This window comes from Tursiops truncatus, chromosome 19 (genome assembly GCF_011762595.2).
Source record: "Tursiops truncatus isolate mTurTru1 chromosome 19, mTurTru1.mat.Y, whole genome shotgun sequence".
Classification (NCBI taxonomy): domain Eukaryota; kingdom Metazoa; phylum Chordata; class Mammalia; order Artiodactyla; family Delphinidae; genus Tursiops; species Tursiops truncatus.
In genome coordinates this window covers 3,490,538-3,505,785 of record NC_047052.1, presented here as the reverse complement: position 1 = coordinate 3,505,785, position 15,248 = coordinate 3,490,538, and the positions used below count along the sequence as shown (strand labels likewise).

The window sequence follows — 15,248 nt, the reverse complement described above, 5'->3', positions numbered from 1 at the left end:
AGGGCGAAGCGGTGTGTGAGGGAAGATGTTTTTCTTTCTCTCGCTCTCTCCTCCTCCCAGGCATGTGTCCCACCTCCTGTTTCTTCACTATCTCAACTCTCAAGAGGGGAGGCTGGACACAATGATCCAGAAGGTTCTTTGTAGCAGATCCCTGCTTCCTGGGTCCCTGTGGGCTGCACTGGGATTTGTCAGCGCCAGGTCTGGGCCGGTCACTCCCGACAGCCCCTGCCCTGCCTCTTGTCCCCTCTCCACCGTAAATCGTTGCCCCGACCAGCAAGCTGCTGGCTTGGGCCACCCCTAGAGCCGGGTCACCGTGGGCAGGTGGAGAGCGTGCTGTGAGCCTGGGTCACCCGCGCCAGCAGGCCGCGGCTTTCACAGGAGCACCCCTGCCCCCAGCAGGGTCTGGTTTTCTGTGTCCTACCTCCAACAGACAACGCAGGTTAAAAACCAACTTTGATCTTTCAGGACTCTCCAGTATAATTTACAACGTGCTTAAGAAAGTCCCAGCACTGCTAATAGCTGAGCGGGGACACCTAATCCCCCTCACCTGGACCCCGCTCCCTCGGCCTTCGTGGAGAATCCTGGCTCAGGCCAGGGGAGGGAAGGGGCTCCTGGGCGGCCCCCCATGCGGGGTGCTCCCCCAGTAGCTGAGCGCTGGGGATGGGTGGCTTGGCTGGTCCGAATGAGCATGGAGGTCCCTCCTCCCCAGAGTTCTGTCCAGACGGGCTCGGCGGTACCAGCCTTCCTCGTCTGCATGTGAGGTGCCCCATGAGACCCGCCCAGAGCGGGCCCTGCAGCCCCTGATCGAAGCCACGGGGATGCTTGGGGTAACCGGCAGCGGGTGGCGTCAGCAACAGCAGTGTCTGCGGGCCCCTCCACACAACCTCCTTCCTCCTGCTGCCCCTAATTATTTTTCTTGGATGTTGTGAATTAAATCTTCCCGTAACCACTGGAGACGTCTCTGGGTAGGGCCCCGCTCACACCTCCATGCGCCGATAGAAGTTGTTAAATGAATAATGTTGACTTACGCTGGGGACCCAATTTTCTCTGAATATAATTCCCCTTCGAGTTCCGGGGAGCTTCCTGCAGAAACCGTAAAAATAATAAACATGTCTCCGTATCAGAGGTTGGTAATGCTTCTTCGGATCCTTTTGGGGGAGAGAGCCGGGGAAGAGATAAATTAAAATTACTTTTTTTTTTTTTTTCTGTACCTGGGCCTCTCCCATTGCGGAGCACAGGCTCCGGACGCGCAGGCTCAGCGGCCATGGCTCACGGGCCCAGCCGCTCCGCGGCATGTGGGATCTTCCCGGACCGGGGCACGAACCCGCGTCCCCTGCATCGGCAGGCGGACTCTCAACCACCGCGCCACCAGGGAAGCCCCAAATTACTTTTTAAAAGAAGATCGCTCCACAAGTCAGATGACAGAGGCTGGGGTAAGGTGGTGGTTCTCAAAGAGGGAGCCCCAGGGCACCTCCCTCAGGGGAGGAGGGCGGGGCTACCTGTTGAAAACGTAGATTCCTGGGCTCCACCCCAACTTGGTCTGTGGGTGATGGAGGTGAGGGCGTGACCCCTGCTGATCTTGTGGAAAGTGAAGTTTGGAGATTGTGGGTTAATAGAAAGAGCAGCGAGGTGAGTCTGGAGAACCGGCTTCCTGCCCAGGGCCCGATCTGGCCAGCTGTGACCACGCACTCTTGCATTTCACCTCTCTGGTGGGCTCTGCGTCTGAAGAGTTGCCAGGAGTGGGCAGCTGGAGGCGCCGGGAGGACCACTTAGCTCAGGCCCCTCCCCTCCCCCCTCCTGTTCCTCCTAAGATCCCAGCCGGCCCAGCACCGCCTGTGAGGCTCACAGGCTTGGCACCTGCGAGACAGGTGAGCTTGTCGCCCCCCCCGCCCATGGGCAGGGCTCTCAGGCGCTCCTCTCTGTAAACGAGGGTGGCCACCCTCCCCGCTGTGACAGGCCCGACCCGAGCGGGCAAGGCCCCCCCCTCGGGAGTGTCTGAGGCCTTGATCGTGTGCCCTGGCTCCCTGCGCTCAGAGGGCCTCCAGGGGTTGTGTAAGCATTTCCCCCGAGGGCTCTGAACAGCCGGCTGGAGAGACACTGGGGTCACCTCGAAACGATGTGGCTTCCAGCGGGGCCTGCTCTAACGTCCCACCTCGCGTTATTAACGGCGCTCGCAGATGGGGTCAGGCGGCGTGGGGACTTTTCCAAGGTCACGAAGCAATTTGCCGGCTGAGCCAGGAATAGAAGTCCTGAGCTCGGCTGTGCTAACCCTGGGCTCAAATTGCTAGCCAGGCAGGTCTGCACGGGGAGCTGGGTGCTGGGGGGCGGGGGGGGGGGAGCCACCGGGAGTCCTATATGTGGGCCAAGAGGAGGGGCTGGGAGCTGTCATCCCGAGTTGACGGTGAAGGCCAGGCTGAGAGCTCTCTCCAGGGTCCCTGTCCTTCCTGGGAGAGGAGGCTGTGGTGCGCTCTGAGTGAGAGGTTGGTGTTGAGTGGGGATGGCTGGGTGTGTAGCTGGGAAGGTGCCAGTGGCGTTCCTCCGTGTGCTTCCTCTGAGGTCATGTGGGAGCCTTCGACGAAGACAACAGCGACAGAAAAACCCAGCTTTTGCTTCCCTGGTGCCTCTTTGCAGAATACCTTTAACTACTCTCAGGGGGAGGGATTGGCGTGGCATCGGCCGATGGAGGATCCGACAAGGGCCGATGGGGAAAACCCACCCTCGTCTGCCCTGGAAAGGCGCTCAGCATTCTAGAACCAGAGGCTGGATATTCCGGGAGGTTCCTGTTTTGGGCTGAGTTTATTTTGGGGGAAGAGGGATGCGCACAGCGTTTGTTGCTAACGAGGGCTCGAGTCCTCAGAGGGGCTCCTTAAACTCATTTAGATGGATTCAGCAAACATCTGTTTAAGGGCTTGTGAAAGTCCAGAAATAAGGACAGCTGTTTCCTCTCCACCATTGACTCAGCCTTGGTAAGCCCAGGGCAGAAAGTAAAGAATTTGAAATTTACCCCCGTGGGAGGGAGAAGGTCCCTTTCCGCTAGAGGAGGTTAGAGCCGCATCCCGGAGGACTACCTGGAGGAGGGGGAATTTAAGCTGGGGACTGAGGGAAGAGGTCAGCAGCAAACAGAGGAGCTTTAGGAGGGGCCAGGGAGGGTGCCCCCAGTAGCAGGTAGAGCCGGCCTTGAAGGTAAGGAAAGGAGAGGGGCTCTTAATCTAAATTACGCTGTCGAGAGAGGGTTGGGCCGGGGCACAGCAGCGATGGGAAAGTGTGGCGGGGGCCTTGTGCGTGTAGCCGCTTCTAGAAAGGCCTGTGCGTGGGAGGGTGGAGACGTGGGCTGGCTGGTACCTGGATTCGCAAGGCATGACCCGGGAAACGGGACCCTGAGGTCTTGACATCTGGAGGAGCCCAAGGAGGTGAGGGCAGAGGGCTGGGGGGAGGGCAGCCCAGGAGAGGCCCCGGGGACCTGTCAGGAGGGCACAGTGAGGAGACAGTGGACGTGGAGGCTCTGGGCGCCTTTGCGGGCAGCATCGCGGTGGGACTGGGCCAGGGTCTGGGTTGCAGAGAGTCGGGGGTTCAGGCAGCAGGGGCTGGGCCGGCGGAGCAGCCTTCATGGCAGGTGGGGACATGCAGCTGGGAGGAGGTGCTTCAGGGATGGGGGCTTCGCAGGCGAGGCTGCAGAGCCACAGGAGGGGAAGAAAGCAAAGGCCCTTCTTGGAGCAAACAGGTAGAAGGTGAGAGGGGCGCCCCAGGCAGCAGCGCCCTCACCCGACCTTCCACCTGGGGCCCCCCTGCAGACACCCAGAGGATCTTGGGCAGCGGCCATGACCACCGGGACTTCCAGCGGTGAAAACGACACTTTGAATGAAATCCTTTCTCCCTGATTATTTCCATTCGTGAGGCCAAATTATAAAAACATAAATGCAACGAGAGTTGAGCGGGCGGGTCCTTGCAGCCTCCGTGAACCAGTGGAGACGGGGCCCAGCCTCGACCTCTCGTCCCTGGGGTCCCCGGCCTGGCCGGGAGGTGCCGAGGTCGCATGAGGATGGGTCATCTGCCCACACCAAACTTGCCCAGTTGGCAGGTGATAGACGCATCTGGGATTTGATTGTCCAAGTGATGGTTTGGGACTTTAATGACAGGCAGTAGATAATGAATCCAGAAATTTGTCAGGAGCAGGGCCACCCTGAAAGGATGCTGAGTGGGGGAGTGCAGGGGAAGGGAGGACTGAGTGTGGTTCTAAATGAGGGCTGGGTTCAAACCCCAGCCTTAGTCTCCTGCCCCGAGAGGCAGGCCTAGCACGTAGTAGGCACTCAACAAACGTCAGCTCCCAGAGCCCCAGCTGCTGCCAGGTGGAGCGGGGCACGTGGGGTGGGGGAAGCGCCCTGCACACACGTGTGCGAATCCTCAGGCCTGTACAGATGTCGGTTTTCCAGGGCGATTCGAATGTAAAGAACTTTGAAAGCTTTTAAACGTGCAAGGAAAATTGGGGAATAGAGACCTGAAATAAGTTTCCTTCTTTTTTTTTTTTTTTGCTACATGGGGTCTTGTTTGCTGTGCACGGGTTTTCTCTAGTTGCGGCGAGCAGGGGCTACTCTTCATCGCGGTGGGCGGGCTTCTCATTGTGGTGGCTTCTCTCGTTGTGGAGCACGGGCTCTAGGCGCACGGGCTTCATTAGTTGCGGCGTGTGGGCTTCAGTAGTTGTGGCTTGCGGGCTCTAGAGCATAGGCTCAGTAGTTGTGGCGCACGGGCTTAGTTGCTCCGTGGCATGTGGGATCTTCCCGGACCAGGGCTCAAACCCGTGTCCCCTGCATTGGCAGGAGGATTCTTAACCACTGTGCCACCAGGGAAGCCCCTGAAATAAATTTCTGAGGATCCCTTCAAGTTGGTGTGGGTGTCAGTGGCGACCCGCAGGCTCGGCAGCCTGGGTTCTAGAACATATCCTTCTCCTGCTGCTGGGCAGGGTCCTGTAGCCTCACCCTGAGCCCTGTCCCACCCAGATCAGCCCAGACCTCGTGGTGACTTGCTGCCCCAGGGCTCCCCTGGGCCTGTGGCCTGTGTGGCCACCTGGCTGGGAGTCCAGGCGCCCTATTCTCTGAGCTGACAGACCAGGAAGAAAGGAAAGCCCCTCACCTGGTGGAGGACAGGTGGTTAATTTTTTCTTTTTCTTTTTTTTTTTTTTTGCGGTACGCGGGCCTCTCACTGCTGTGGCCTCTCCCGTTGCGGAGCACAGGCTCCAGATGCGCAGGCCCAGCGGCCATGGCTCACGGGCCCAGCCGCTCCGCGGCATGTGGGATCTTCCCGGACCGGGGCACGAACCCGTGTCCCCTGCATCGGCAGGCGGACTCTCAACCACTGCGCCACCAGGGAGGCCCCAGGTGGTTAATTTTTACAAAGAAGGGTCGTTCCTGAGAAGCTGTTGAGGGAACCACCCTGATTTCTGCATCCGCTGGGTGTCCAGGCTCGGAAGGAGGAAGTGTGCCTGCTGCCAGCGCGGATGTGCGGGGCTCCCAGGCGCTGTGGCCTCCCCGCCACTGAGGGCCCACTCTGGCTTCCGGTCAGGGGCCCAGGATCGGGGACTCGACTGTCACCAGTGATCTCTGGCGGGCTTAGCTTCCCTGGTGGGGAGCTGCCACCCCCCCGCCCCAGCTCCCTTCCTGTCCCCCAGGCCTGCTGCAGGCCACCACTGGCCGCTTTCCAGCCCAGTGGCCAGGTGGCGGGAGCCGGGGACAGGTGTGTGCCTTTCGGCGTCCTCACCTCCAGCTGCTCAGCCCTCCCCGAGGCCGCAGAACTGTCGATGGGGACAAAAAACACAGATGGGGGAAGGACACTGCGAACCCCCCACCTCGAGGGCGCAGAGGTCCCTCCCGCCTGTAGAGAGACAGTGCCTAGTGTGTCTTGTGTGTGTGTGAGGGTCGGCGCCGAGCGTGGACAAACGCCCCGGGAACAGAAACGCTTGAACCTGACGGGTTTCCCTCCTATTGCCTGAGAGTCGCGAACAGAACAGCGTGAAAGGGAGTTTCCAGGGGATGCTCGTCTCAGGGGCATCTGCGTGGCGGCTTCTCCAGAAACTGCAGGCCCTGCCTCTCCCAACCTCAAGCAGGGGGCGGGCGGGGGGCCTTCACATTGGATCTTTTTTTTTTTTTTTGAATTGAGATAAGATTTACACAATGTAAGATGAACCGTTTTAAAGTGAACAGATTCAGTGGTATTTAATCCATTCGCGAAGCTGTGCAACCACTACCTCTACCTTGACGCGAGACGGTTTTTTTTTTTTTACCCCCAAAGGAAGCGCTGTATCTGTCAGCAGTCACTCCCCCCGCCCCTGGCAACCACGCACGTGCTCTCTGCCCCTGTGGTCTGGCCTGTTCTGGACTTCCCTCTGGATGGACTCATACACTGAGTGAGTGGCTATCTGTGTCTGGCTCCTTTCACTCAGCCTACTGTTTGCCAGGCTCATCCTCGCTGTCACACGATCAGTGCCTGCTTCCTTTTCATGGTTGAATAGTATTCCGTTGTGTGGATAGACCGCAGGTTTTAAAAATCCCTTGTCAGTCGCTGGACATTTAGGTTGTTTCCACTTTCTGGCCATTTTGAATGTTCATGTTCATGTCCAAGGTTTCGTGTGTATGTTTTCAGGTCTCCCTGTTCACCCACATAGGAGTCGATATCAGGACTTCACTCCTTTTTACGGCTGAATCATCCGCTGTAGGCACAGACCACACACTTGTGTATCAGTCATCTGTGGGAGGACACTTGGGGTGGCTGGATAATTTTTAGGACTCATCTCTGAAAAGGAAGTCAGGACTGGGTATTGTCAGCATTTAAAAAAATGACACGGCTTCCCTGGTGGCGCAGTGGTTGAGAGTCCGCCTGCCGATGCAGGGGACGCGGGTTCGTGCCCCGGTCCGGGAAGATCCCACATGCCGCGGAGCGGCTGGGCCCGTGAGCCATGGCCGCTGAGCCTGCGCGTCCAGAGGCTGTGCTCCACAACGGGAGAGGCCACAACGGTGAGAGGCCCGCGTACCGCAAAAAAAAAAAAAAAAAAAAAAAATGACACAGCCGAGAACCTTTGGTGGCCCACTGGGTCCCACACTTCTCTCTGGCTCTCCTCCCATCCATCTGGCTACACAGACCCTGCAGGTGACCAGCCAGTGGAACTGACCCTGAAGCCGGCACAGGGTTGTGCCCAAAGGCCAGGCCTTTCGAGAGAGCAGGCCAGCCCAACGCTGCCTGGTCCCAGACTCCGTCGCAGGCCCTGATGCCCCCCAGTGCCGATGTGGCCTCCCTGCCCGCCCGTCTGCTTCCTTGTAAAACTTTGTTTGCTGTCTCCTTCTCATCCACTTCCTCCGCAAGCCAAACGTAAGTCGTTCTGTGGAGCTCCAGCTGTGTTCCAGGCACGATGCAAGGCTCTTTCTAGCTCATTATCTTGTTTAGTCCTCACCTGAAAGCTGGGGAAGGGGTCATGCTGCTTGCACGTCAACAGCTGGCAAAAGCGGTGCACAGTGAGCAAGGTGGCTCTTTGCCCGGCCGGGTGGCCGTCACTCAGGCTCAGGCCGGTGTCTGTCCTTTGACCCTCTCCCCTCCCCTCTCCCCTCCCTCCCACACGCCAGTGGGCGCTCTCAGAAGCCGTGTTTTGTTTCGCTTTGTCTCTGGCCCAGCTATGCTGCTTCTGGGATCTTAGTTCTCCGAATCTGCACCCCTGCAGTGGCAGCGCGGAGCCCTAACCACGAGACCGCCGGGGAATTCCCAGAAGCCATGTTTTGACATTTCTTTTTTGGATGAACCTGGAATGAGGTTCACACCAAGATGATCAGGAAGTCGTGTTTAGGAAGAGATGGTGAAAAGATCTGCCGAGGGTGTGGGGATTCCGTGGCTGGAGGTAGAGTGTGGTGAAGCCGCAGGACAGTTTCATAGCTGCTCGGGGCCTTGAACGCCAAGCCAGGACGAGGCCCAGGAGCTGAGCGGGCACTGCTGGGACTGGAAGTGTTTTCCTGATGACAGCAGAAGTGGTGAGGACACGACGCTCCAGGGCAGAGGGGATGCTTCTGGTGTGGTGTTTGCTTAATTGACGTTGTTGAAAATTACTCACGTGCCGTTGATTTCGGCCACATACTCTGCCGCCTCCCTCCACCCTGGAAGTTTGCTCCTGCCCTGGAAAGCAGAGCCTGGGAGTCTACACTGCGCGCCCCCTCATTTGCAGGCCTGCCAGGTAGACGGGCCGCGGAGCTGAGATCTCATGAAAGCCTGCTAAAATAAGACCACTCAGGCACATGTTCTCTCCCGGCTTTACATCACAAATGTTGACAGTAGGAAACGGCGGCCAGGTTTCTCTCAAATATGAAAAGTGGGAACTAGGCAGGCGAAGAAATGAAAACCCGGCCCCCCTCAACCCCAGACAGCAGCCTGGAGGGGGAGGGGCCCTGCCAGCCCCCATTTCTCCATCGGGCGATGGGGTGGCACTGCCCCAGGGGGCTCTGAGTACAGACGGGGTCAAGCGCGCTCCCCCTGCAGCACGTTTAGGGTGTGCACGGCGTGGGGAAGCGGCAGACTGGCTTCTTGCTGGAAGCTGCAGCCTGGGGGCCACTTCCCGAGACGCGACGGCTCGGGGAGAGTAGCCGGAAGCTCTGTCAAGGTGGCTGGGCGACGGGCAGGGGCCAAGGCAGGCCCACCAGGAGGGTGTGGACCCCAGCCCCGAGTGCTTGGCCTGGAAAGGCCTCGGGACTCCCACGGAGTGCCTGGGCTCCCGGGTGGGCAGGGGGCTAGGAGGGTCTGTGCTTGACCCGTGGCAAGGCCACCCAGGCCTGCGTGCACGGCTGGTATCTTGCAGGAAGTAGCAGGGGCGTTGGGAGGGGGCGGGGAGTCGCCGGTGGCAGAGAAGTTCAGAACTACCAGCCCCAGGGCCTCCGTGGACCCCCAGCAGCCCGTGAGGTCTCCCCCCGGAGCCGCCGCCCGCCCGAGAGTCCGGCATCCCCCTCCATCCACCCTCCCCCGGCCTTGGCCTGGCCTGCGCTATAAAGTTTAAAGGTTTTAAATGCAAATATTTCTCTTTTATAGATGCCAGCTGTCTCCAGAGAGCGCGTTTCCTCGCTGCTCGACTTTATTGTCCAATTAGCTTCCCAAATCTGGGCACTGGAGAGCCTGGGGGGCTAGAGGGGCGGAGGGGGAGGGGAGCGCTGGCTCCTGCAGCGCCTCTGGAGCTGGAAGCTGCCCCCCGGGGTACTGTGTCGGGGGTGGGTCAGAAGGGGGAGGGGCGGGGGGAGGAGAGTGGGCATCCCTCCCGAGGTTGGGTGGGGGGCACCCTTCAGATTCTGGGCTCCAGGAGAAGAGGCAGGAGCTGGAGCGGGGACAGTTAGTGGGTATTCTTCTATTAAAAAATAAAAATAAAGCAGCCGGCCTGGCGCGCACACTGGCTTCCTTTGAGTCGCTCTGGAGTGTCGCCCCTCCCCGCCTGCTTTCTAGCCGCGCTGCGGCTTCCCCATTCACCGGGGCTCGGCGGCTCACAAAGCCGGGCAATTAGAATTGAAAATCTATGCAAAACAGCTGTTAACTGATTGTGAAGGAGTGCAGCTGTGAGGGGGGTGCAGCTTGGAGGCCGGCACTGAAAGGGCAGGAAGTGTCGGGGCAGCCCTGGGTTAAGAGGCCAACTCCTGCCACCTCGTCCACCGGGGTCGTCTGGGCCCGTGTTCCCTGGGGGTGACCTTGGCTACTGGACAGCCGGCTGAGATGGCGAGTCGGCGGAGGCTTCCCAGGCCAGGCCTGGATGTGCCCCCGTGTCCCTGGAGAGCCCGGCTCCTCCCCGGGAGGGCAGAGGGGGAAGGGGAGAGAGCTGCCGTGGTTTTCCTTCCCTTTATCCTTCCTGCGGGTCTGCGTGAGATGTGAACGTGCAGAGGCTGGGGCTGTGTCACCGCTACCAGACGAGAGTCCTTTCCCCTCTGGGTACCCACTGTCTCTTGGGGGGGTGTGGGGAGGGGAGTCTGGGGCTCCAGCAATCACTGGGGAGGCCCAGACACCCCCAGTCCTGCCCCCAGCTCTTGCTAGGCGTGCTCTTTCCTGTCCCTGACCCCAGACCATAGCTCCGTAGGGTGGCCTGGGAATCTGTATTTCACACGCTCTCCCCCACGCCCCCATTATCCACGACCGCTCCCCTGTGCGATCAGCATCTAAGAGTGGGACGCAGTGCCTGGAGAGAAGAATTCCAGAGGCGGGGATGGGAAAAACCTCCTTGGAAGAGATAAGATTTAAGCCGGGCTTCGAAGAATGGAGAGGATTTCTGGGCCAGTGATAGCTGGCTGGAGAGAGAAAGGGGACTTCGGAGTGTAAGCGATGGAGGGTTGGCGGCAGGGCAGGGCAGGAGGGGCTGGGGCTGGAGGGGGCGGCTGGGCAGGCCCTCTGTCCCTCAGCCCTTGAGGCGCTTGGGGGTACCCTCTGTGCTGGTAGCCTCCGGGTGAGTGGAGCACACATGCAGAGGGACTGAGCAAATCTCGGGGCTCTGGGTGGTGGGTCCCCCAACCCTCCTGGAAGGGAGGCTGATTTTCGGACACCAGGACGGCCAGCTGGAGATGCTGCGACCCCCCCTCCCCCCGCCCCGCTGCCCCTGCCCGGCCCTGATATATCTACAGCAGGTAGCTACAGAGAAATGCTGCTGGTATAGGACAGCCAGGGTCTGGATCAGGCTTGGATCGAATGTGTGTGCCCTAGGCAAGTTAATTAACCTTCTCTGGTCTCCTCACCGGGCTTCGTGATGGAGGTCAGGAGGCTGCCTCGCAGGGCCCGAGGGGATTAAATGACAGGAGCTGAGCAGCCCTGGCACGTGTTAGGTGTTTGGTAAATGGCAGAAATGAACCTCCCTTCACACCCACACTGACGTCCAGGTCCCTGACGCTTGTTTGCCAGTCAGGTGCTGAATGGGGTGGCTGGGGTGATGGGAAAATGACGGTGACGTGCAGCCCTTATGTGCTGGAACACCTGGTTCGGGTGGATGGCACAGCCTGAGTCCTGCTGACCCCAAAGGACGCAAGGTGATAACGAGCAGGACGCAGGATTCCCTTCCCTGGTATCCAGGGCCCCTCATAGGCCAGGGGCTGGATCCGTGCTGGGACTCGGTGGTGCCTCCGTTCCAGGGAATCTCACCTGACTAGTAGGTGCCCAGGTGGTGGTAGTGGTGATGGGTGAGTCGCCAACCCGCTCTCCTGTCTTTCCAGTTCCTTGCTGCCTTGAAGTGCTTCTCCTGTCAGCACCTACCCCCCACCCTCCACCCCGGGGCCTGGCATTTACAGTTCTGTATCTGGAAGGCTGGTGTGTTTGTTGAGTGACTAAATGCCCACCCTGTTGGTTAGAGGCATGCCTTTCTTTCCGGCAGATCCCTTGTCAGTTGCCTCAGGGGGTATGTTTACGGGGCTCCTGGGGCTTTTCCTTAACTGAGGGCTTTCTGATTTCTGCTTCCTGCTCCAGGAAGCACGGTTCAGACTGACCCGAGTCTGGGGGCGCGGGCAGGCACCCACCAAGCATCCCGTTGCCCCTGGCGAAGAGGAAGCAGGAACCTGGTGAGCAGGGTCATCAGGGCAGGTGTCCCCACTCTGGAAAGCGTCCCCATATGTCCCACCTTAGGACTGACCCTGGCCTTGGGTAAAACAACTGCTTTTACCCTGAACCTTCTTTTTCTGCCCGGTTTCCAGGCATATGGGAATGAGGGAGAGGAGGTGCAGAGAAGGAGCGTTTTGCCCAGGGAGGGCTGGGAATGGCTGCGGGGTGGGAGCTGCCACCAGGAGGGGAAGGAACGACCCCGGAGGGAAATGGAGGGCGGCCAGCCTGAGCCCGGAGTGGCGGGAAATTGAGTCCAGCTACAAACCTCGTTAGCGGGGCGCGCGCAGGCTGCAGGAGAGCAATTCCCACCCTTAAACTCAGAGGCCGTGCTCCCGGATTACTAATTTCCTCAGGCCAGGCGCGCTGACAGTGAGTGTCATCCATCTCCGCTCTGCCAGCCCTCCTGGTGGCCGCCAGCATTTTCTGGCCAGGGCGCGCAGGCCGGCTCGCTGCTGCCCCCCGGCGGTCGCTGGGGATCCCTGCAGCTCCCCGCAGCCTCCGCGGGCTGTTCTTGGAAAGGGAGACTGCAGGTGTGAGCAGCTCCCAGCACAGCTCCCATTGCACCAGCGTGCACGTGACCTTGAGCAACTCTGGCCTCGACTTCCTCATCTGTGAAACGGGGATCAGGCTACCCCTCTCGCAACGCAGTGGAACCAGATGTCTACAGGGGAGGGATCTGCCAACACTAAAAACTAGCCCACAAAATTTCATGTTTGGCCATCGTGGTCCTTCTCAAACAGGTGGAAGAACTTGAACCCCCGCCCCAAACCACCACCACCACCACGAGGGCCTCCCCAGGGATGAAGGGACATAAACTCGAGCACCTCGTCCTGGTGAGAGAGATTGGGAGGTGGGGCCTGGGTGTCCGGGCCTGGACCAGGGCTGGGAGGAGACTCCGGTCCAGGTGCGAGTAGTTTCATTAGTAAGTTACTCCCCTCCCCCCGCAGCCTGTAATCCAGGTGGGAAAGGGTTGGAACCGCCCCCAGAGGTTTTTAATTTTGTTTTTCAGGCTCTAGGCCCGTTGTTGAATTCTCTAACTCCTCCCTTCCCCTCCCCCTCCCCGACACTCCCGGCGTGGACAGAGGCACCCCCTCCGGCGCGTCCCGGCCGCGGTGAATCTGCCGGCCATTGCTGAGGATAAATTACCGGAGGCCGCGCTGCGGAGACACCGTGTGCTGCGTAAATTAAAGCGTCGTCGGGCGGAGGCCTAGGCCCGCAGGAGGGAGGCGCGGCCCGGAGCGAGGCGGGTGGTGAAGCGAAAGCGCCCCTCCCACGAGGTGCCAGGGCCGGCCGGCGCCCACAGGTAGAAGCCAGTAACGGCCCCCGGCTCGGCCTCGCAGGTCCGTTTCCTTTTTCGTTTGTGGTCGGCCAGGAGCCTTGTGCAAGGCGAGGGGCCGATCCGCGTGCGCTCGGTGGAAGGTGGAGCAGGGGGAGTGGGTGGCTTGGCGGCGCCCGTCTGGGCCCTACCCCTAGTCCCCCAGCGGGCACACAGGCGGGTTCTGCTCCCCGTTGGCGCGGGCTCCGACTGCTCCAGGCCCGCCAGCGTCATCGGGAACAGATGGATGGGGGGTGGCAGGCGCCCAGCGCTCCCTCCCGTCGCAATCCTGACTGGCGCGGGGAGGGAGGGAGAGAGGGAGAGAGAGGGAGGAGGGAAGGCGGGGGAGGCTGGGCCCGCGGGGACGGCTGCGTGCGCGCCTGCCAAGCGCGGCGCGGGCATGTCCCGGGGCAGGTTTGGGGCTGGCAGAAGCGCGGGCTGGCACCGGCGGCCGAAAGTTGAAACCCGCAGCGCGGCGCAAGGGCGGCCGCTTGGGGCGGGGGGGGGGGGCGGGGAGTGGGTACTGGTTTGCCTCCAGGCTCAGAAGTATGAAAGCTGTAGAGGATTTTCAAAAGAGGATGTACGGGGAGAGACCCTGGGCCATCTGAGCAACGTTGGGAGCTTCGGACGCGCGGGGTCGGAGCCCGGGGCGCCGTAATGCGCCAGGGCCAGGGGCGTCGGGCGAGGCCTGCGCCCATTAACCCGGCGCTTCCGGGAGACGCGGGCCGCGCTGGGGGTGGGCTCGAGGCTGGTCGTCTGCGCTCGCCGTCGGTGGGGGCGGGGCGGAGCCCGGCGTTGGGGGGTGGCTGGGGCCCGCCATTCTTCGCCGTGCCGCTTGTGGGTGCCCAGGAATTTCAGGACGCTCCCTGAGTCATTCTAGTCTGTCAAGTGCCTGGGTGAGGTGGGGGGGGGTGGGTGCCAGGAATGGGGAGGCGTTGCTTTGGGGCCGGAGGCCCAGTGGGTCGTGCCAGTTTCTGGAGCCGGGCGGCCTCGGCTGTGACCGCAACCCCGGCTACTTAATGACCCCCCGGGCGGAGCGGCGCCTCCGTGGGCTCTCCAGCCGCTGGGACGTGGGTTCTTTAAAAAACTACCCCCTGCCCCCTGCGCTGTGGGCTTCCCAAAAGTTCTTTCAAACGAAACGGGAAGGCGGAGTTTCTAGAATTTAGGGAGGAAGGAACATAGGCCCCAGTTCTTAACATTCAACCCTTTCGAGGTGCGGCCGAAAGAGGGGTTTGGGGAAGATAAACGCACAGAGCCGACCTTGTATCTCCCTCCCTTCCCCCAACACAGACACCGGCTCCGAGAAAGTTTTCCTCCAGAAGGTCTCTAGAGCACGTGAGTTTATCCGTCCACTCCTTGTTGGGCCTGCTTTGTGCCAGACACTGTTCTAGGCGCCGGGGAAGCGGTCGTGAGACGCAGGGGCGCTGCTCGCTTGGCGGGCGTGTTGCAAGTGACTGCTCCCTACTTTTGGAAGCAAGGGCCTAGTCTTGGACACCAGTGTATATGGGACCTCTGAGCAGTCGAGCCAGGGGCCCCCGGGAGCCTGAGGGTGGCGCTTCCCCTACCTCCTAGTGTCCTCGGCTCACCTGGCCAGCCTGGCTGGGGAGGGGCGTGTGCCCGCGCGGGTGTACCCGGGCGCTCGTCGGTGCGCGCGCGCGTGTGTGTTTGCGGCTGAAACCCGACACCTCCCGCTGGCTGAGGTCAGGGAGCCGGGAGCGAGCCAGTGGCCCGGGAGTGGGCGGCGTTGCGCTTGGGTGTGTCCTCGGCGGCGGCGACAGCAGCAGGTGTTTCTTGGCCGGGGCCCCGGAAGCTCCACCTCCCCAGCGGGCCCGAGCCGCCGCCGCCGCCGCCGAGCAGCCCCGGGTGAGATAAGCAGTTTAGACAAACACTGGGCGACGGTGGCTCCAGCATGTGTCAGGCGAGGCGGAGCTGCGGGGCCCTGGCATGAAAGGTGAGCGCGCCGCGCCGGCGGGGGCCGGGGCGCGGGGGGCGGTCTCCGCGCTCGCCCCCCTCTCCAAGTTCGCGGGTTCCGCTGGGGCGGCAGCCAACGGCTCCGGGGCAACTTCCCCCGGAGTGTGAACGGCGATAAGAGCCAGGCGGGCGGGCATGCGACCAAAGGTCCCTCCGCCCGCGGCGAGTCGTAGCCTGAGCGTCCGGGCTCCAGGCGGGGGCTCGGGCCGCCGCGGGGCTCGCGCTCGGTGGCTGCGTTCGGCGAGGGGCGCTTAGAGTGTGCGGCGAGTGGGGAGCAAGGTAGCTGGGGGGCTCTCGGTGAGCTGTCTACACTCCGACTCTGGAGTGAAAACTTTGCGGCGGCGGGGGAGGGAGCGAGGGGGGGCGGCGGTACGCCCCCGCG

General features: G+C 61.3%; 1 protein-coding gene across 9 annotated transcripts in view; it reads left to right on the top strand.

The window, feature by feature from the left end:
- Window positions 1-15,248, top strand: part of GSE1 (Gse1 coiled-coil protein) — a 413,117-nt gene that overhangs the window by 346,496 nt on the left and 51,373 nt on the right. For 2 of the 9 annotated variants that reach the window (XM_073796394.1, XM_033844485.2), the window contains exon 1: window positions 13,897-14,230. The exons of 5 other annotated variants lie outside the window; for them this stretch is intronic. Coding sequence is in view for 2 of the 4 variants with exons in the window: in XM_033844487.2 (XP_033700378.1) it covers window positions 14,840-14,846 (7 nt within the window). In the remaining 2 variants the exon portion in view is untranslated. Of the gene's footprint in view, window positions 1-13,896; window positions 14,231-14,291; window positions 14,847-15,248 lie in introns of those variants that run through there. 2 more of the 9 variants (XM_033844487.2, XM_033844484.2) reach the window with 1 other exon arrangement.